A 23,506-nucleotide genomic window follows, 5' to 3' on the forward strand; every position below is an offset into this window, starting at 1 on the left:
AGTAATTCATGATGTTGAGGGAAGTAGAGGATGAAAACATTTTAAAGACAAAGCCCTTAGATTGCCAGTAATTCAATAAAGATTGTGGACACCATAGACGAAATGATGGAAGAAATAGATCAAAGGAGGATTTTAAGGAAAGGCATTTTAGTTAAATGTCCTACTAGAGGAAACTAGTAAGCAGTGAGACAATCAAAGAAGGGGAAGCCCCGTCACTTGGGACATTTAGAACTAGACTTGACAAATCATTAAAACAATCTTGCATTGTCAGGAGATGAGATAGGTGACCCAGAGTAATATCTGTGATAAATTACCTACAATAATAATCTTTTGTATCTCAAACATAAAATTGTGTACATACTGTATCTGAGCAGACTACAGAGATTTAAATTAAGATGTACAAATTTTAGGAAGAAAAGACTGGAAATGTAGATTGAACGTTTGAGATTAGTGATCAGGTAGTGCTTTGAGGTGGTTCACTAATCTGAACAAAATATGAAGATAATTCAGATCTTGCCATATTTGCTGTCCATATCTAATAGGTATTTCTTGTTATAAGAAACTAGTAATGTGTTGCAAACTTTGTGGATAATAAAAACTAAACACTAACAAATAGAAATCTCAGTAATTTTTGTTCTTTCAATGTAAGCTGATTTTAAAACTGACCTGGACAATGCACTAGAGAATATATGAGAGGGAACAATCCTGTGATGATGGGGGGAAGATGACTTAATATTGAATGTCTTGGCTATCTCTAGTTCCTAAGATTCTAATATCACATTATAGTGAATCTTCCTGTACCTGGAGTTCTATAATAAAAGATTTGACTGGTAGCATCACCCATTAGTAAGGTTGCCCAATACAGCCTAATGTAAGGCTCTATCTTCAGTTGCTTATCACTTTGCCAAACTCTACTCAATTGGGCTGAAATTTTCTATGCTGAGTGTCTGCAACAGGCTGACTGACTGATTGATTGATGTTATATTAAATTCCAGCCAAAATGGTTCTGCCCATGTCTAAGATAGAGAAAAATACATTTCCGATTACTTTTTCTTTGAACAGCCTTAGTACCCCCCTTGCTTTGGGACTTGAAATTTGGCAGGGGGTGTCAGGATTGTGTCTCTTGCTGTCTCTATGACAATCCACCCAAATTTGGTCAATTTATAAGCCCCTGAAAAATCAAATGCTCTGCAAAGACTTAGTAGATGTTAGGAGTTAAAATATCCGCAGATATCATCCTCACTTACCATGATCGAACCCCTCATAGCTCCTAGTGTTGACCAAACTTTACAAGGGTCATCTCTACAGAGCAAATGAGCATCTCTTCACAGTTCCTACATGGGACCACACTGCATATGACTCCTCCCTACAGAGTGATTATGCATTCCTCAGCCTATGGCTACATGGGCAAAGACAGACTTTCCCTGTAATGACTATTCCCAGCTGAATCAGGCTGAGTTGGGGACAGGCACTGGAACTGAGAGTAGGGAACCAATCTCTCCTGTGCTCTCAATGAACTTCCTGCTATCACCCAGGCAGCCTGGAGCAAGAAGCTCTCTGATTCGAAAGCAGAGGAGACAAAAGCTGGAGAAGGGGGAAGGGAAAGGAATACATTGAGACAAGGAGTCTGGTGAGACTAGAATAGGAGGGCAGGAGAGAAACTGGGACTGGGATTTGGGAGAAGAGACTAGGACTAGCTGAATAAGGAGACTGATACTGGGAGCTGGGAGGAGAAAAGAGGCTGGGACGATTTGGACAAGGTGACTGGGAGCTCTTGAGGGGAAATAAGGGGTGACCACTGTGATGGAACAAGGAGCTGGGGAGGGGCAGGAGACTGGAACTGACTAGTCAAGGAAAATGGGACAAGGAATGAGTAGAGGGAATGGGTTTGAGGGAGAGGGGAGACAGATCTGACAAGGAGCTGAGGTGTGTGGTGAGAACTGATAGTGACTGGGCAAAAACACTGAGACAATCAAAGACCTGGGCCATGGGGGTTGGGGGTGGGGGTGAGTGGAGGGAGAATCCAGTTGAGACTGAGGTGGGAGGAGAAGCCTGAGAAGTGGAGACCACGGAGTGGGTAGGCAAGGAGAATGGAACTGGGACAAGGAGCCAGTGGTGGGGAAGAGACAGGACTGGGACTGGGATTGTTTGAAGGGATGTGGCAAAAGTGTTCAACCTTGAGTGGACAGGAGTCGCTGACCATTAGGACACACTCTCCCCTAGAGCCTGGAATGGAATCCACGTTTCCAGAGTCTCACCATTCCTGTGCTGTCAGCAAATTATCTGTGAAACCCTCTGGCAAAATGTGCCTCTTGCCCCCTCTACCGATGGTCCACATGGAAGATGACAATCTATTATTCCTATCCATTACTCTATTAGTTAAAGTGACATGGGTCTGAGTTGTGGATCTAAAGGTTCCAGCTCTGCTGATGAGCCACGCGAGTGTCAATATCATGCCACATGATGACACTTCTGTTTTTTCAGTCTTCCTTTTAAAAACACCTAGGAATTTATACACATAGAATTATGTTAAAAGACTATTAAGGTTGCAAATTCAAATGCTCAAAGGTTGGGAAATGCCAGAATTAAGGTTAAGCCCTGGAAACAAAAACAACAAAACAAACAAAACAAAACAAACAACCAGGGATAATAATACTTACCTCCTTTGTAAAATACTTTGAGACCTTCTGATACAAACTGCTATATAAGAAGTAGGTATTATTTTTTCTGTTAATAAATAAGGCACAGAGCCATACACTGAATGATGAGTATAAAACAAAATACTGAATAGCTGCTCATTAAGTGAGAACTGTCCATCCTGTGCATTGCATGAGGCCAAGTTTCTGTGGAAATAATAGTACATGATCAGCCAATTAAAGGCTATATCAAAAATGCTTTGCACAAGGGGACTGAATTAAGGTTGCACAGACATCCTTAATTCTGGCATTTCCTAACTTTGAGTTCTTGACTTTGCAACCTTAAAAATATTCTTTGAACATGGTTTATGTTTGTTATAATAAATGCAGTAAAGCACTGAGAAACGCCTGCTCAAAATTTTTACATCAGAAATACAATCATGTGCATGTGGTACGTATAACAACACAGTTTTTTTTAAATACACAGGTATCTCAGAAGTGTGCTTTTCAAACATTAGACAAGTGTACTGCAAAAGAATCAAACATAAATGCTCATTTACTGAGATTATTACACTCATTTTCATTGTTTAATAATAGATTAAAAGAGTTTCAGATGATTTCAGAAAACAATTCACGTTATGTTTTCAGTCAAGAGACTAAGGATTTATCTAAATGATTACCATTAATGTTAGTGGCAGCTGCTAGCAGAGCCTGTGCCCCCAAAATCTGCCCAATATTTAAACAGCAAAGTGCATGTGTTAAGTACCTGGGATATGCATAGCTAAATCACCAATATATTAGTTCTGTCAGATGATGTGTATGGAAACACTGCATGGGCACTGCACTGCACGGGCTTTGCACTGCATGGGCACTCACAAGAGCCTTCCGCCTTGTGCCTCCACAAAGGGACATGGTCCTATGACCCTCTCATACTGGTGGCATTACTCAAAACCGCAGTGGGCCCAGAGCTGACTGAGAAACACGTGACACATCTGAACAAAGGGTGCAGCAGGAGCCATACCCTCTCGGTGCTCTGAACAGTATTGTGCCTATCTAAGAGTAGATCAACCATGTACATTGCTCCAATATTTCCTGCTGGGCCCATCAACCTCATGCCACCCCTACTGCCAGCTATGGCTTAAAACCACAGTGCGGTCCCTAATGCGTGTTACTTAAAATTATCAATCTGCTCCTAGGAAAGGTTTTGCTCAGCACTAAGCTCATCACGACAGGGAGATGGTAGGAGGTACTGCCTTCCCAACTTCTTCCTGACTGCCTGCCCCATAGCCCTGAGAGCACTACTTCCTTGTGTGACTATGGAATGTGCTGAGCTGGAGATGCTTTCTCTGCTCTGCTGCAACTGCTCGGCATTGCCCACTGGCTACCTGTGGGACGAAGACTCAGCTAGTTTCCTGGACAGGCAATGAGAACCCCACTGTGGCTTCACGGGGAGCAGGATAGATGCTCTAGTGAGCCAGTGCACAAGATAGCTTCCCTTCTTACACAGGGTCAGAGAGTAGTTAGGACCATTTCTAGCATCCCTTCACCCATGGTCTGAAAATCAGCCTGCAGATATGTTAGAGAGCCTGGATGAAGGAGATAGAGGCGATTGGTTTGCTGGGAAGGATTGGGGAAACACAGAATTGATTTGCTTTAGGGGATGAGGGGAGGAAGATGATAGGTATGCTTGATGAGAGGCAGAAGATCCACTGGAAGGTAGAGAATTGGTCTGCTGGGGGGCAGAAGGTCAGTTTGCTGCAGAACCAGGAGATGGAGCAATGAAGAGACTGGCAGCCAGAAGAGGGACTGGAGCAAGCCAGCATCAGAAGCTGGATTAATGGAGGAGAGGCTAGACTGGAAGAATAATTGAGGCAGGGAAGCCATGGGGATGAGCAGAGGGCAAAGGAGGGACTCAGGAAATGGAATGGAGTATCTGGAGACACCAGGGAAATCATGGGCCTGATACTATGGGACACCAGGGTAAAGAGGATGGACTATTGGCAGAGAAGTGCTTGAGATGGCATAGGATCTGTATGGAGTATAGCATCTGCAAATGGAAAGGATGAACTGGGAACAAATGGTGAACTGATGGAGGCAATAGAAAATGGGAACGATATGGAGAAGGCAAGAGAGAGAAAGGAGCCTCAAGGGCAGGTGGCAAGTGAGGAAAGCTTAAAAAAAGCAGGAAAGGTTTGGGAGAGAGGACAAATAATGGGATCTGGCTGGGGAATAGGAAACCAGACCATGTGAGACAAAAAGGGACATGAAGTGAACAGAAGGGGGTGAGAGTTAACAGGGAACCGGTTAGATAAGGTCGGAATATGAACAAGAGGCTGCTCGGCAGCTCTCCAACACCACTTTCTACAAGCCATTATCCTATGATCCCACTGAGAGTTACCAAAAGCAACTACAGCATTTGCTCAAGAAACTTCCTGAAAAAGCACAAGATCAAATCCGCACAGACACACCCCTGGAACCCCGACCTGGGATATTCTATCTACTACCCAAGATCCATAAACCTGGAAATCCTGGGAACCCCATCATCTCAGGCATTGGCACCCTGACAGCAGGATTGTCTGGCTATGTAGACTCCCTCCTCAGGCCCTACGCTACCAGCACTCCCAGCTACCTTCGAGACACCACTGACTTCCTGAGGAAACTACAATCCATCGGTGATCTTCCTGATAACACCATCCTGGCCACTATGGATGTAGAAGCCCTCTACACCAACATTCCACACAAAGATGGACTACAAGCCGTCAAGAACACTATCCCCGATAATGTCACGGCAAACCTGGTGGCTGAACTTTGTGACTTTGTCCTTACCCATAACTATTTTATATTTGGGGACAATGTATACCTTCAGATCAGCGGCACTGCTATGGGTACCCGCATGGCCCCACAGTATGCCAACATTTTTATGGCTGATTTAGAACAACGCTTCCTCAGCTCTCGTCCCCTAACGCCCCTACTCTACTTGCGCTATATTGGTGACATCTTCATCATCTGGACCCATGGAAAAGAAGCCCTCGAGGAATTCCACCATGATTTCAACAATTTCCATCCCACCATCAACCTCAGCCTGGACCAGTCTGCACAAGAGATCCACTTCCTGGACACTACAGTGCTAATAAACAATGGTCACATAAACACCACCCTATACCGGAAACCTACTGACCGCTATTCCTACCTACATGCCTCCAGCTTTCACCCTGACCACACCACACGATCCATCGTCTACAGCCAAGCTCTGCGATACAACCGCATTTGCTCCAACCCCTCAGACAGAGACAAACACCTACAAGATCTATCAAGCATTCTTACAACTACAATACCCACCTGCGGAAGTGAAGAAACAGATTGATAGAGCCAGAAGAGTTCCCAGAAGTCACCTACTACAGGACAGGCCTAACAAAGAAAGTAACAGAACACCACTAGCCATCACCTTCAGCCCCCAACTAAAACCCCTCCAACGCATTATTAAGGATCTACAACCTATCCTGAAGGATGACCCAACACTCTCACAAATCTTGGGAGACAGGCCAGTCCTTGCCTACAGACAGCCCCCCAACCTGAAGCAAATACTCATCAACAACCACATACCACACAACAGAATCACTAACCCAGGAACCTATCCTTGCAACAAAGCCCGTTGCCAACTGTGCCCACATATCTATTCAGGGGACACCATCATAGGGCCTAATAACATCAGCCACACTATCAGAGGCTCGTTCACCTGCACATCCACCAATGTGATATATGCCATCATGTGCCAGCAATGCCCCTCTGCCATGTACGTTGGTCAAACTGGACAGTCTCTACGTAAAAGAATAAATGGACACAAATCAGATGTCAAGAATTATAACATTCATAAACCAGTCGGAGAACACTTCAATCTCTCTGGTCACGCAATTACAGATATGAAGGTCGCTATCTTACAACAAAAAAACTTCAAATCCAGACTCCAGCGAGAAACTGCTGAATTGGAATTCATTTGCAAATTGGATACTATTAATTTAGGCTTAAATAGAGACTGGGAATGGCTAAGTCATTATGCAAGGTAGCCTATTTCCCCTTGTTTTCTCCTACCCCCCCACCCCCCCCCCAGACGTTCTGGTTAAACTTGGATTTATGCTGGAAATGACTCACCTTGATTATCATACACATTATAAGGAGAGTGGTCAGTTTGGATGAGCTATTACCAGCAGGAGAGAGAGTTTGTGTGTGGGGGGGGAGGGGGGGAGAAAACCTGGATTTGTGCTGGAAATGGCCCACCTTGATTATCATGCACATTGTAGGGAGAGTGGTCACTTTGGATGAGCTATTACCAGCAGGAGAGTGAGTTTGTGTGTGTGGTTTTTGGAAGGGGGGGGGGTGAGAAAACCTGGATTTGTGCTGGAAATGGCCCACCTTGATTTTCATACACATTATAAGGAGAGTGGTCAGTTTGGATGAGCTATTACCAGCAGGAGAGTGAGTTTGTGTGTGTGGTTTTTGGAAGGGGGGGGGTGAGAAAACCTGGATTTGTGCTGGAAATGGCACACCTTGATTATCATGCACACTGTAGGGAGAGTGGTCACTTTGGATGAGCTATTACCAGCAGGAGAGTGAGTTTGTCTGTGTATGGGGGTGGGGGGGTGAGAAAACCTGGATTTGTGCTAGAAATGGCCCACCTTGATTATCATGCACATTGTAGGGAGAGTGGTCACTTTGGATAAGCTATTACCAGCAGGAGAGTGAGTTTGTGTGTGTGGTTTTTGGAAAAAAGGGGGGGGGGGTGAGAAAACCTGGATTTGTGCTGGAAATGGCCCACCTTGATTATCATACACATTGTAAAGAGAGTGGTCACTTTGGATGGGCTATTACCAACAGGAGAGTGAGTTTGTGTGGGGGGGGGCGGAGGGTGAGAAAACCTGGATTTGTGCTGGAAATGGCCCAACTTGATTATCATACACATTGTAAGGAGAGTGATCACTTTAGATAAGCTATTACCAGCAGGAGAGTGGGGTGGGAGGAGGTATTGTGTCATGGTCTCTGTGTATATAATGTCTTCTGCAGTTTCCACAGTATGCATCCGATGAAGTGAGCTGTAGCTCACGAAAGCTTATGCTCAAATAAATTGGTTAGTCTCTAAGGTGCCACAAGTACTCCTTTTCTTTTTGCGAATACAGACTAACACGGCTGTTACTCTGAAACAGGTTTTAGATAATGTATATTGGAAAAGGTGAGGAAAGAGAACTGGGACAAGCTATGTGTGAGCTGGATGGGAGTGGAGGAAAAGGGTGGGGGAAAGAAAGTTGGGAAAGGAGAGATTTATAGGGTTAACAGATGCTTTAGAGGGGAAAGAGGCAAGCAGAGAGGGAAAGAAAGTTGAGTGAAGGGAGAGATTTCTGAGGAAGAACAAAAAATAAGGGAGTCAGTAAATTTCATTGTTCTATTGTTTAACAAAAGGCCTGGTAACAAAACAGTATATAAAAGTTAAACATTTTTCTGTATGGTACCTTTTTGTGTGGGATGAGGGGGTCTTGGGAGACCTGGTTGGGAGCTAGGCATAGGCATCTAGTGAACCTACAATATGTATGGAGAAGAGGATAACCTGCTTTATTATTTGTTAAAAATGAAAAATAAGAAAGAAAACACATAAAACCAGTGTTGACACCAGGTTTTCAAAAATGTTTAATATGACTGTGTGTCATTAGGAAATATATGTGTGTGTTTGAGGCCCATGGATTTCAGACCTTGTTGAAATCTAGACAAAAACTTAAAAGCTAATTAAAAGGAGTGATAAGTACTATACCTGCTTTTAATTTCTTATTCCAATTTTTGTGCTTTTACTTTCATACTGTTTTTTAAAATGTTTTTTCTTTCCCCTTGTTTATGTAAAATAACCCACATAAACAAGAGTGTGAAACTGACTAAAGGTCACCAGTGAAAAAGATTGCGGACAAATGAACTGATCTCTCCCAGTTAAGGTAATCTCAACAATGACAGGTTAAAAAAAAATCAGGTTTAAATGTGATTCTTAAGTTGACAATATCCTTTTATTAGGATGCAATTAACTGTCAACTTATTTTTAGAATACGCAGCAATTATTTTATTTATATTTTAACTTATTTTTATTTTTTGCCTAAGTTCTTGGCCTAAACTTTTTCCAAAATTGCACTAGATACTTCAAAATTTGTATTAGCTTTATTCTTGCTTCCTCATAGAATACTCCTGTTTTCAGCATATTCAATATTGAAAATTTAAAAGATTAATGACTGTTGATAAATAGACAGTTGTACCGTCCATACTACCAAGAGCTGGACTGTGACGGGGTGGGAGAGAAGAGGCAGTAGAGGAAGTAGATTGAGACAACAAGCCCCTGGGGAAGATTGGTACTGGGAAACATTAAGATGGGTGGACACTGGGAATGGCTGAGCAAGGGAGGCTGGAACTTAGAGGTGGGATGGGGTGGAAAATGGGGTCAGAATGTCACTGGAGGGAGACTGGGAGACAATGCAGGGAGGAGATACCCTGACATCAGATGAAGAGCCAGATGGAGGCAGGGATGCTGAGACTGAGATCAGGAGAGGATCCAGGGCAGGAGAACTGGGAATGGGTGGGCATGGAGACTGGGAAAAGGAGCTCTTGTGTGGGAGGGAAGAGATTGGGATTGGCTGGTGAAGGAGACTGGATATGAAGGGAGAAGGAAGACTACGATGAGGAGCTGGGGCAGGGAGAGACAGGACTGGCAAAATGAGCTAGAGGAGACACGGGGAAAAGGGGTCAAGCTTAAGGGAAACAAGAAAGGGCTGCAGGGTGTCATTTAAAGCGTGGGCGGGGGGTCAGATGGGTGGTGGTTGGGGTTGGGTCCTGCCCCCAGGGGGTGGGACGCCCCAGGGGGTCTGCACTCATACCGCAATGGTTCCTGTCCCATAGGGCTAACCCATCCCCCTGTTCAGCCCATTGTCTCTTGCCACAGAGTGCAGCTGGGCCCCTCCCAATGCAATGCCCCACCCCTGCCCTCTTCCTGTCCCTGTCGCCACCAAAGCACCTGCTCCAAGCTGGGCTGTGGTGGGCCAGGTAGGGCCATGGCCTGGGTGCCATCCCCAGGCTCTGCAGCCAATGGGAACAGGGCAGAAGTCTGTGTGATCACGATAGAAAATTCCCCTCCAGAACCTGGAATTGAATCCAGTGGGACACAAACCAATGATTTTTTTTAAAAAATAATAATTGATTATTAAAAATTAAATCAGATGTATTTAAATCAGATTTTTAATTTTCAATTAAATATGCATTTTTTAAAATAAATGCATTTAAAATTAAATTTGAATATGACAATCTATGTTAAGACCTAAACTTATCATAATCTTAAAATAATTTCAATTAAATACAAAAATAATATTAAGTACTACTTATTTGCTGCCATGTTTTAAAGAAAGTCAGATCGTTGAACTAATGGTAGTTATTGGCTAAGTACCTGGAACCAGAGTTTGTTGAAATGCTAAGCCAGCTTTTGATAGCAGAACCCTCTTCTGCATGTAAAGAGAGATTTTTTTTTCACTTCAATTTATTCTACTAGTTCAGTTCAACTACAACTAGTTCAAAGTTAAGACCAAGTGGGATTTGAAAAAGCAGGAAAGCTTGTTTTCGTCGTCCAATCTACTAGTAAAAACTAGGTTCTAAAATCTTGAAGGACCTGGTGACTAGAAATAATTAATTCCGTTCACTAACTACAGATCTTCCTTTGTTTAAGAAATCAGGTAGTTTTAAATTCCAAATATGTTCTGATAAACTTTTTACAACACTTTTTTCCTTGTGGTTCCAGCACATTTAAGCTAGTTTTATTTAATAAATAAATGTTAAATGCTGTTTTAGTGCATTTTAATTGATTTTGAATTTCCATCCAAATAGAGCTTGACACAAATTGCAGAAAATAATCATCATCATCTAGTAAATAAGAAATACATCATTTGCCATTTTCTAAAATAACTAAAAATGTGAATATTAAGAATCTGAATAATTGTATGTTAAGCTATACAATTGCTTAAATGAAAGTGTATAGATATAGTGTATCCTTCTAGTTAACAAAAAGAAGCACCAAATGTAGTGCAAAGTTCATAGGTTCATAGATTCCAGAACACTATATTTAGAGCAAATCAACATGTTTTAATGGTTGTAAACCAACCTTTCTTTATGAATAAAATATAAAGTGCAAAAATTACTAAAATCTATTATCTAAACCAAAGTTTCCTGCATGTTAATTTACATTTTGATTAAAACTGGTGATTTAAATCACTTTGATTTAAATCAATCCACCCCTGATTGAATCGAAAATTCCTGACTCTGAACATTCCTCTATGGTCAGTAAATATCTGTGAAACCTATTGGCAAAGTGTATTGTTCATTCTTCTCTTGTTGTAGGTCCACATACAGGATGACAATCTACTACTACAATCAGTTAGCTCAAGTAGCGGTGAATCTGAAGGTTCCAACCCTGCTGATGAACCATGTGAGTGCTAATGAGATGCCACATGATGGAATTTCTGTTGTTTCAATTTGCTTTTTTAAAAGCCTAGGAAATTACACACAAACCTACCTTTTCCCTCCACTATTTAAATGAATGTCAAGGGTGCAAAGTCAAGTACTTAAAAGTTAGGAAATGCCAGAATTAAGTGTATGCATTATAATACAGTCTTTTATTACATGATCACATACTAGTTTTATCATGGGACTCCTTCATTCAGTGCACAGGTTAGACAGTGTTCTGGGGAAGAGTCAATGTTCTGTACTAAAGGAGGCTGCTATTTGTAGGACATCAGCCTTGTTTATTGCAGAAGTTAGAAAATGACAGGGAATTGTTGAAAGAAAAAGGATGGTCTCCTAATTAAAAAAAAAATGAATGCCACCCTGGAGAACAGGTTTCTATCCCTGCATCTGCCATGGAGTTCCTATATAATGTTGACAAGGCTCTTAAACTAAACTATTCACAGGTGGCCATTAATTATATGTTCTTCATTTTATGCATGCCCAACTCGATATCTCTGGGCTGAGCGCCCCAACTACACCTCAAGTTAATGGAAGCTGAGCTTTGAATAGATAAAGTGCTAAGAAAAACTGGAGTACTCTAAAAAATCACACACCATGGTATCAAATGGGGAAGCCAAAACTAGTGTACGCTTAGGCTACAGCTACACTAGAGTTTACAGGGGTGCAGCTGTGCTGCTGTAGGCTCTCTAATATAGACTCTCTAAGCTGACAGGAGAGAGCTCTCCCATCCGCTTAACTACTTCCGTCTCTGTGAGCGGCAGAAGCTATGTTGGCAAGAGAAGCTCTCCCAAGGACACAGCACTATGCACAACGGCGTGTACGTCAGTAACTTATGTCACTCTGAGGGGCGATTTATTCACTCCCCTGAGTGACACAAGTTATTCTGACATAAGCTAGTATAGTATAGACAGAGCCTAAAACTTTATGTTCCTCAGCTCGCCATCTCTATAATGGGGATAATATAACCCCTTCACTTCACGGGGGAGCTGTGAAGATAAATCTGTGAAGCACTCAGATACTATATTGATGAGCATGACAGAGAAGCCCCATGAGGAAATAAACAATTCTGCCTCCACAACAGGTTTTGAATAGTGTGCAGTAAATAAGATATGGGGTCACATGTTGCAAAATGAGGATAACATAAAATATTGAATACCTGCTCTCTGAATAAGCACTCTCCATTCTGTACAGTGAATGAGGCAAGGGTTCAATGGAAAACACAGATTTTGATCATGTTAAAGACTGTATCATAATGCATACACACAACAGGGCCCAATTTTACTTCCACGTGCAACTTTAACTGTGGCATTTCCTAACTTTTGAGTGCTTGACTTTGCAACCACAACTTTTAACAGTTTTTTGTGTGTAATATGCATATACATTTCTGTAAGGACTTCCTGTCTGTTTTAAATTTGTTTGAACTTGTTTTATTAATTTAAGCTTTCTTGCCTTTTGAACATAATGCCAATGCCTTCTTTGTGGAAAGTTTGCCACAACCCTTTAGGAGTTAGAAAAAGTGATTAAAATACAGACAAAAAGATGTCAAATGATATAGTTATGATGATTGACTTTAAAAGGCAAAATAAAGGCAATTGAGAGAGAGACTACTGCAGCTAATCATTTTAGGCTTGCCTTTGAAAAATACACCTTCATTTAAACAAATTGAAAACAAATGCTATTCCTGTTGTTTAGTATTCATGTTGGTAGAGTTAGCTTACTGACTATAGGATGACATTATAACATAAATGCTACCTTCAGAATTTGTTCTTTACTAATATCTTGCTGTTTGCAATATATATATATATATGTATTTAGCTCCACAGAGGAAGTAATATGGCTCCCTTTAGTATTCCAAGTATAAATTTACTCAGCAGATTTGTTTTATTAAAATGCAAATAATGGGATATGGAACATTTGGCAAATGAAAAATCCAAGAGGGGAATACACAGTTTTATTTATTGTTAATGTTTAGAGTAGCTTATTGAAACACACTTTGCAGTAACTGCCACTGAATATTAGCTATGAAGTTCTCATCACACCTTGAATATTACCCATAGGTTAATCCAGGTTTTCACTGGTATGGTTAATACGCTCAGAGTGTTTCAAATATACCTTAAGAAACATTATTATCCTAGATGTGACTATGCACATTCACAAAAAATGCATTCAGTGTGGCTAAGATTCAATCCAGCATAGTTTCAAATTAATTATTCCTCTTCACTTGCTTTATATAAACAGAATTGACCTGTTAATTTAAAGAAAATCTATCAGCACAGAATGAATTCTCTCTTATAAACAAGCAAGATGAACTTGACCTTGATTGAACTTGTTTTGATGTGGTCCAGATGGTAGGCTACATGCTTGAATAACAGGCTAAAGTGGAGGAAAAACTCATATAGTAAGATCTAGATTTATAGCCTTTTGCAAATGCCTACCTTGTATTGTCCTTTCAGCATCTGTTCTGCCCCCGCTGCGGTCAGCTTCTATCTCTGGGGTCAGAGAGTCTAGAAGCACAGAAAGGTAAGACTGACACATATTTTATTTAACTCCTGTAGCCTTTTTTACAACCTGTTGCTCCAGTGCTGAATTACAATACAATCAACCTTTGTCCCTTTTTTTTTTTTAATGTTGAACAATGCCTGGAGGCCAGGACAATTTTTTTTTAGACTGGGAAGATTAATGAGGAATAGATTTTTAAGCAGAGAGAAAAGCAAAGAATTGACTTCTCAAGCTAATAATGTAAAATTGTTCTAGTTTGGGCATTCTCTCCAGTGAAGTAATATTTGCTCACACACACTGTACAAAAAAAGCATCACAACAACTAGAGAAGCAATGAAATGGAGGAAAGCAAAAGGTAATTTTTTCCCTATTGCATCACAAAAATAATTGTGACCAACATAACAACTGATTTCACCACTTGAATTGAGGGTTAATTACAGAGAAGCAAAAAGCTGACTTCTTACCATTTAGGGCCCTGAGACTGTCTGTTGAAGTTGCCTGTTTCAATGTCTGTTCTGCTTGTTCCCGCCGCTTAGTCTCAAATTCAAGCGCTTCCTGCAATTTCCTCTTTGCCTTCTTTTCTTTCTTTAACCTTTTCTGAATTATTGCTGGGGGAGAAAAATCAGTGCATTCACATTTGGTTCTGAGATTTTGGCTACACAGTTACTACTTATTATGGGTTCCTAAAAATAATATAGCTGGGTCACTATCATCTGTCTCCTCCCTTACCACTGATGCCCTCCCCACCCCAAGAAAGAGGGTGTGTAACACACTGAACCTAAATTCTGCTCTGAAGCACCCTGATCTTTGTTGCATGTCAGCAATGGGATAAAAAACCTAACTGACTTCAAGATCCTGTAGTGAAGTGGAAATTAGGTAACTGTTTGAAATGTATGAAAAAACATAAATAAAATAAAGGGTACTATGAAATTAAACATTAAGATCCAATCCTAGGGATCTTTAAGATCCCAAACCCTCCACACCTTCAGCTGGAGCTCTGCATGTGATGGTCTTACAGAATTAGACCTTAAAAGTACCACACAATCAACACTTTTACATAGAATTCAATAAAAATCCTCATTTTCTCAATGTTTCTAACCAGCTCACATTCCCAGAGTTTAAAACCAGTGTGCCACAGAAGTCAGGGAGCCTGATTCCGGAACTGAGGTCCCGGTTGCAGCAGTGTAAGGTGCAATGAGTTCTGTTTACCAGTCCAAGCTACAACAAACCTTTGAAGAAGTTGAGAACAGTTCTGCAACGCTCTATATCTTGTGCAGCATCAACTATACAGTACCATTTTTAGTATATACCACTAATACATGAGAATAGACTTATCATCTTATGATATTGAAAATCTGAGCTAAATACATCTTGAGTAGTTTCATGGTTTTAATATTTTCATTATAAATAGTTTGCAAGTGCCTTTCAAACATCATGGCTGACACACTGTAGATGTGCCATAGCAGACAGAGACAGAATTAGCAAAGTCTTATTGTGTAGTTACTCATAAAAGTGATATTATCCTGGTTTTACTACCTGATCAAACACTATACCCAGAGGAGTGACTAACTGGATAACATACAGATTGGAAGGATAGGGTACAGTAAACAAGACAAAGAAAATAGCGTCACTGTATTATATACAGCAGCAGCTCAGTTAACTGATGTTCCCAGAGACACCTACAATATTTAGATCAGTGGGGATAAAGTAAACATAGGTTTCTGTCACATTAACCCAATCAACAATAGGTAGACATTAGAGGAGGTTGCCTAACACTGAAGATCAAAAAAATTCCTTCCTGACCCCACATGAGGTGATCAGTTAGACCCAGAGCATGTGAGCAAGAAGCAGCCAACCAAGCACTGAGAGGGAGAATGATCAATACTCTGGCTGTCCATGTCCAATGTCTCATCTTCAGCTGTAGTCATCTCTGATGCTTCAAAGGAAAGAGACCAAAAATATCCCCCAGAATACACTCTGAGGTAAAAATCCCTTCCTGTCCCCTCCAGGTGACTGAAGCCCCAAAGCATGAGTATTAGAAACATAAGATATAAACAGGAAGTGAGACCCTACTGTCAAAACCAACCCCATCATACAAGAGCACTTATAAAACTGTTCTGTTCTGTCTTAAAACCAGGTATGTTGTTTGCCTCCACAACTCCTGTTGGAGGCTGTTCTAGCACCTCACCCCTCTGATGGTGAGAAACCGCCTTGTAAATTCCAGCCTGATTTTTTTCATGACCAGCTTATACCCATTGGCTCTTGTACCAACACCATCCTTCAGCTTGAGTAGGTTTTCACTCTCAGTGTTGTTTACTCCCTGATGTATTTCTAGAGAGCAATCATATCTCCTCATCCTTAGGTCCAGCTTCTTATACCAGGTGAAATAATGTCATTAGAGTGGTACAAAGTAGAAGAGTATGCAGTGCACAGTGCTGACAATACAAGTCATTTTTTTCAGTACCTGGCACAAAATCAGGGCCTATCATGTAGTTTTCCTCAGTGTCTAACTTTGGAGAAATCACTTAACCCCTCTGCTGTGCCTGAGTTTGCCTATCTGTAAAACAGGTATACTATCTATCTCGCAGAGGTGTCACGAGGCATAGCACTGGCTAGTGTTTATAAAAAATATTTGAGATCCACTAAAAAAAGAGACCTATTTAGTATTAGTCCTGTAATTGTATTGAATTAATATGCCAGTCAATAGTCACAGTGAAGATTCTATGCACACTCATGATTATTATTAACAGTTATTGCCTACAATTATTTATTCTCCTCTGTTTAAAAGGGAAATTCATGGTGTAATAGTTGCACCCTCTAGTGGAAAGAGGCATGAAATAAGATTACAGTGATAATAATGGGATTCACAAAAACAACAAGGAGTCCGGTGGTACCTTAAAGACTAACATGGGATTCAGTTTAGCTCAAGGTATAAAAATACTGATTTTGAATCCAAGTGTCCTCCGTTCAAGCTGCTGCAAAGAGATTTCTTATTTTATCAGCTGTAAGTGACAGAGGAGGAGAAAGAGCTGGGGTTATTGGTCTGTAATAGGATGACTAGGTTCCGCCAGTATGATACAGCCATGAACAAAGCTAATGCACACCTAGGATGCATCAGGCAAGATGTTTCCAGTAGAGACAGGGAAGTATTCTTACCATTATGCAAGTCACTGGTTAGACCTCATCAAAAACACTGTGTGCATTTTTGGTCTCCCATGTTTAAGAAAGATGAATTCAAATTGGAACAGGTGCAGAGAAGGGCTACTAGGATGATCAGAGGAATGGAGAACCTGCCTTATGAGAGGAGACTTAAGGAGCTTGCCTTACTTAACCTGACCAAATGAAAAGTGAGGGGGAGACATGATTGCTCTCTAAACACATCAGAAGGATAAACACAGGGAAGGAGTTATCTAAGTTAAGGGTCAATGCTGACACAAGAACAAATGGATATAAACTGACCATCAATAAGTTTAGACTTGAAATTAGACAAAGATTTCCCAACCATCAGAGCAGCAAAGTTCTGGAACAGCCTTCCAAAGGGAGCAATGGGATAAAAAACCTAACTAACTTCAAGACTGAACTCGATAAGTTTATGGAAGAGATGGGAAAATGAGACTGCCTACAATGGCATACGGCTAATCCATGACTGCTATTAGCAACTATCTCCAATTGCTGAAGATGAGGGAAGACTCTGTTACTACTGAAAATTCTTTCTCAGGAATCTGGTGGATGGGTTTTGCCTACATGCTTGAAGTCTAACTGATCGCCATATTTGACATCAGCAAGGAATTTTCCTCCAGGTCAGGATGGCAGAGACCCTGGAGATTTTTTGCCTTCCTCTGTAGCCTAGCGCATGAGACTCTTGTTGGTTTGAACGATAGTAAAGAGTAGATTATCTGTAACTTGAAGTCTTTAAATCAAGATTTGAGGACCTCAGTAACTCAGCCAGAGGTTATGGGCCTACGACAGGAGGCGTTGGATGAGGTACTATGGCCTGCAATGTGCAGGAGGTCAGAATAGATTATCATGATGGTCCTTCTTGCTTTAAAGTCTAGGATTCTGTCTATATTGCAATAAAACCTTAATTATATGTAGAAACAAAAGGGATTCAAGCAAAGAGTTGAAAACTGGGAGGGTCCTGAGTACAAAGCCCGCTGTGCAAAATTAGGAAAGTCACATAGCTTCCTCTATAAAATGAGGTAAAAGAAGGGTTTTGCTCAAAACTAGATATTGTATTAGAATTAAACTTGGATAAATAAATTATAAAGCGGTTATGTCTGCTTATAAAAAAAAACTCAGAACATTTGTAAAATACCTCTGTTCTTCTGTTCCACAGCCAGCTGTTTTTCAAGAGTTTCCCTCAGTTCTCGTTCCCTGAACAACTCCATCTTCAGCTCCGTCTTTTCCATCTGGACCTGTTTCTCTTGAGCTCTGGCATTGTCTATGGCAACCTTTAATAGGCCCTGTTCAAAGATGAAGTTGAACATTGCAAAGTTTGGGAATGTAAAACAGCAGACATAATAAATGAACTTCTTTTGTATTTTCTTGATTAGATATGAGAGATTTTAAGTAAAAAAATAATCCTGCTGCCAGGTCACGGTTATATGGGTGCACATAACAGCTTAATAAGCCTTCCTATTATCATCAGCACCTTTTTTACTGAAACACATTCAAACAGGAGGACAAGCTATATGTAAAAACACATGGGGCCAAATTTTCAAAGGCACTCAACACATCCTTTGTGTGTACAACTCTTGATAAAGGTTATAGAGCTAGATTTATTCTTCCTGAAGATTAAAATGTAACTGTGTCACCCCACAGCAGTGAGGGGCACCATTCCCAAAGGGGAAGCTGACTTAATGTTCCCTTTGGCTTTTCTTCCAGAAAGTGGCTTCTTTAATTTCTGCAATGACCTCCCATATAAGCTGACCTGATGGGAGCTCTAGTAGGGATGTAATGAAGCAGCACATCACCCATACACCCTGCTCATTACTGTTATTATTAATAATAATTATATGTATTAAAATAGCCTCAGAGGTCCCAGCTGAGATCAGGTCCTGATTGTACTAAGCATTCTATAGACACATAGTGAGAGACAGTACCTGTCCCAAAGAGCCAGCTCCCTGGCCAGGCAAAGGACAAACTGCAGGCTTGGTCCGCTAGCTTTTCCATGTCAGAGTCTATCAAGACCTCCTTCAAATCCCTCTTTTAAACACATTTTAACAGTCCATCCCATTTTCTTCTCAATGCTCCTCATACCCACTCTTACCTAAACTGTTGTCTCATATCTTGTCTAATTCAGGGCCTAATCCCTCATGGTATTATTGCACTCAACTCCCACTGAAATCTGCAAGCGTTGAGAAAGCTCAGCACTTAATGGGAGGTCCTCCAATTGTAAAGTTCTCATGGTAGGGAACCTGATGCACTTTATGGGAATGTACGTTATGTTATTTGTGCACACACATTTGTTTAGGCACAAATGCAGGCCACATTTTGAAAATTCCTATCAACCTAAAGATAAAATTGCATAAAAATATGTTTAAAAGTTGTAACAGTCCATTGAAAAGAAGTTAAAACCGTTCAAAAATAATCTACAAGATAATTATGATTGTACTGTTAAATTTGGAAGCTACCAAACAAAACTCTATTGGACTAAATATAAAACTACATAGGCATGTTCAAAATTAAGTACAGTTTAAAATAAAACAAACAAACAAACAAACAAATAAAGTATTACTAATAGTAATAATAAACCCTTTCCAGAGTCTTATTTTTAATTTTTTAACATATATCTGGAATTTTTTCCCAATTTTTTAAAACAAGAAATCATTTTTCCTTCAGACAACCCAAACAGTTTTCACATGAAGGACACTTCTGAACCAATGAAAAATTCAAATGAGGCAATAAACAAGAGGTTTGGGGTTTTTTTGGATCCACGTTCTCCTCTTACTTCAGCAAACAGTTGAAATCTAGAATATTCTCAATTCCTCCCATTTATCTCTGCCTAGAACATGCAAATCACCCACATCACTCATAAGTCCAAATCAGGTGAACTTATACAAAAGGTCTCCCCTTGATGCAAAATAAATAGACAAAGAATTTCTAAGGTGCAGACAACCCTCTCCCTCACTGTGACAATTCATCTTGTTTAACAATAAAATCTAGCAGCTAAGGCAACTGCCATCTTTACTCAATTCAGCAACATTCATGTACATGTTTCTTCTTCATCAGGAACAAACAATTAGTATCAAATGAAAGAGATCATTACATCAAGTGCCCTTTTAGATCACCCCAATTAAAACTTTAGTTTAGCTGTATTTTAATTCTAAGAAACCAAATTCTAATTTTCTGCTCTGATTGCTCTTGTTGACTTATCTTTGAAAGATGTACTGTCAGTGCAAAGCCTAGAGATTATTTAGCAAGATGCCAATGTTGGCACCACTTAATGTGTTGATTGGTTGTATTATCCGTAGCAGTTTAAAATAAATTACTATTACACTATCATTGTCCTTGGCTGACAAAACACAATATTTTGGTGTTCTTTAAATATGAAACAATCATTATGAATAAACAAGGAGAATAATGCTAAATTGTCACGCTGATGTGTGGAATTTTATATTAAGAACCTGTGCAAAATATGAAGCTGCTAAGAGCATATTACATTTACACTGAATTTCTGCATCACACCTCTCCCCGACCCCCTTTCCTCCCCCCCCCCCCCCCCCCCCGGCTGCTAATGTATCTAATCGCAATACATTACTTTTTGCTGCTGATTATGTCTGGAAAATATTAGCTTCTTTTGGAGCCAAGACCCACTAGGGACTACTTATAAGCTATACAAAATTAAGTTCCATTTTTAGAAGTTAAATTAGTGCACATCAGTAGGCATCCGATGTGAACAAAAATCTGCACTGGAGCCAAACTGCTGCATATGCAAAAGTGCTGCTGCTGCCAATGACAGTTTTAATGCAAAAATACCGGAAACATTCAATGTCTGCCTTTATTCAATGCAGTACGGGGCTGGGAAAGGCAACTAATCAGTACTGTATCTAAAAATCATCAAAACGCCTTGGAGCCAACAACTGTAATAGTAATTTCAGAGTTGTGTGGAATCCTGTGAATTCTCCCAGTGGTTCATCTGCAAAAGACTACACAAAATAAAATATGTCCACCTTGTATTTGCTATGGGTAATCCTCGAGCCTGACAAATATCAATGGGATGCCAATTACAATGTGAAATACAGTGAAACACAAGACATGACTTAAAATATTTTTCTTTAGGGAAGGCCAGTTATTATGGAGGTTGGATAATGATAATTGTAGCGAACATGTTCAGGTTTCAAATTTGTTTTTAATACAGTATGGATGTAGTGAGGATAAACTGGAGCAAGACTTCTAACATAGAGTACAATTCTTCCCCTTTAGGCTACTGTTAATAAATTTTCTAACTTTAATGTAAAAATGCTAAGTGTTCACAAATAATTGCCTTTTCTCCCTGGTGATTTATAAGCCACCACTATTTGGTTTAATTTTTTAAAAATATTTCCCAGTGATAAATTCTTCAAGAAAAATGCTCCAACAAAAATTACTAGTTTAGGTTTCTTTCCTTTTCTAACTAAGATCATCCTATCGGACAACTGAGTACATCATCTTGCAAGGACAGGCTACAGTTCACATAATATATATTGACCATAGTCTTAAGTCATAAGGCCAAAGTCACCCATTATTGTTTTTCAGAAAGCACTAATATTGCGTTATCAGTTCTGAAGCTGGCATAAACAAAATTATATTACTCTTAAAAATAACACCCTCTTAGTAGAAACTGAAAGGCATGCTCTTTATATCTATACTCAGATCTGCTATGTTTTTAATGTAACATATCTTTCTTAGGATTAAATATGACACAATTACACGAGAACACAATTCAGACAACCCACTAAATGATGGAAAATATAAAGTTGGAGCGTATACTCCATTCTGAATTTCTGGCATTGAGCATAGAGGTGTGTGAGCACCTGAGGCTTTATACTGACACACATGATTGTAGCAGAGGCTCGGTGAAGACAGTGAACAATTTATTCAAAGAACTTTGCTCCTTTTTTAGTCTGCAAATTATCCATGAACAGACCTTGATTTTTACATGATTGTTCATTATTAAACATTATCCGTTGAATGATTTACAAAACATATATCTGCCGTTGGATTGCTTGCTAACTATTCAATGTGACTAATGCTTTGGGTACTGACTATTTGTAATTCACTATTCGCTCTGTTTGATTAGTCACATGACATTTTTTTCTGTGCTCTTTCAATAGATGACACGCAAAAGAGCTTTCTTTGAATAACTCCAGCATGAATACATTGGCAAATGCATATTCGTACAAGTATATGTGATTTTCTCTTTCCATTAATATTCTTGTGAAGAAAATTTCACTCTTTTGAATTTTGCACAAAGTAAATAAAAAGGGCTGCAAAAGCTGCTGAAGCAAAGCTGAGGCTTTTGTTTGATGTAATGCTTGCAAATATTTTTCTGCAGTATTGACTCATATTTATTTGCAGTGCAGAAAACTTCCAGGTGTATCACCAGTCTTTTATTTTGTTTTCATAAGTGAGTTTATCTTGCAATCTTCTCTTAGATTTCTATTTTAATTGTATCAAGAGAATATTTAAAAGCCATTTTGCTCATCTTTAAAATGGATTCTTATCAACAAGAGTGCTACTGTATGCTACATACGGGGTGCAGAATCAGATCCTAAAGCTCAAAATAATATTACTATCACCGAAGATTATTACAATATTGTAATACAGCATTGCTCTGCGGCCATGTCACTTAATTTAACTTTCAAAACATAGTTTCTAGTACTTTTAGTTGTGAAGGTATCCGTCTTCCTATTTCTATACACCAAGGGAAAAACATTAGCTATGACAGAGGAGTGAACTTCCCCATTCATTACAATGGGATGGTTACTCTGGCACCCAATTAGAAATTTAAACATCAGCATTAATTTTCCTGAGTATAATATCAGCAAAAGCATCACACTCCTATGCTTTATTTGGTGTGTTTGATTCATTTGAAAAGATGGACATCAGAGGAGTGAGGTTACACATTTAAAGATCAAAATAATGGAATGTTCTATGTAATATTTTTGGATAAATCCTCACCCCTTGGACTGGCCCCTTTGCATGGCTTCTCAGGAAAGTTGCCCATGCCCACAGTAGGCATCTAGGCATTTCCTGGTGTAGGAGATATGGTGGAGGGGTAGGGCCATGTCTGTGATCCCTGAATGTGTAACAATAAAAGATTCATTGAGGCAGGGCTACGATAGAACCATGGTGACTCTGAATTATGATTCCAGGATCAAAGGAGTACAGATGTGAGTTAAATCATATTATCCCATCCCCACCCTCAATCCTGCAACAAATGTTGCTTAGCTGCACACAATAATTTTTCCCACGTATACATTTATTGTTGATGGTCCTTAACATTGGGATTGGAGAGGGAGGACAAGAGAAAAGATCATTCTGGGAGGGTTGAGGGATCCCTATAAGAATAGAAACATGAAAAACAAAATGAAAAAGTATCAGAGGGGTAGCCATATTAGTCTGTATCCACAAAAACGAGGAATACTTGAGTTTTTTGCCCACAAAAGCTTATGCCCAAATAAATCTGTTAGATCTCTGACATATATGATGACATATATGATGGCCTGGTATCAAAGGTTTTATTTGCATGAGTTTGGGATGGCTTTATTACTCACAAGCGGAGAAGCACTAAGAAGGTTATGTAGAAGGGATTATGTCTTCCTACGTCTTTGTACGGTGCTTAGAACAATGGGGCA

General features: G+C 39.9%; 1 protein-coding gene across 9 annotated transcripts in view; it reads right to left on the minus strand.

Annotated features, from left to right (window-relative positions):
• The window catches only part of DACH1 (dachshund family transcription factor 1), a 464,038-nt gene that overhangs the window by 33,123 nt on the left and 407,409 nt on the right, over window positions 1-23,506 (minus strand). For 7 of the 9 annotated variants that reach the window (XM_037895071.2, XM_043533847.1, XM_043533861.1 and 4 more), the window contains 3 exons: window positions 17,983-18,130; window positions 14,132-14,275; window positions 13,604-13,672 (listed from right to left, as the gene is read on the minus strand). In XM_037895071.2, coding sequence (XP_037750999.1) covers window positions 13,604-13,672; window positions 14,132-14,275; window positions 17,983-18,130 — 361 coding nt within the window. Of the gene's footprint in view, window positions 1-8,137; window positions 8,205-13,603; window positions 13,673-14,131; window positions 14,276-17,982; window positions 18,131-23,506 lie in introns of all 9 variants that reach the window. The other 2 variants (XM_043533854.1, XM_043533882.1) reach the window with 1 other exon arrangement.

Source organism: Chelonia mydas, chromosome 1 (genome assembly GCF_015237465.2).
Source record: "Chelonia mydas isolate rCheMyd1 chromosome 1, rCheMyd1.pri.v2, whole genome shotgun sequence".
Classification (NCBI taxonomy): domain Eukaryota; kingdom Metazoa; phylum Chordata; order Testudines; family Cheloniidae; genus Chelonia; species Chelonia mydas.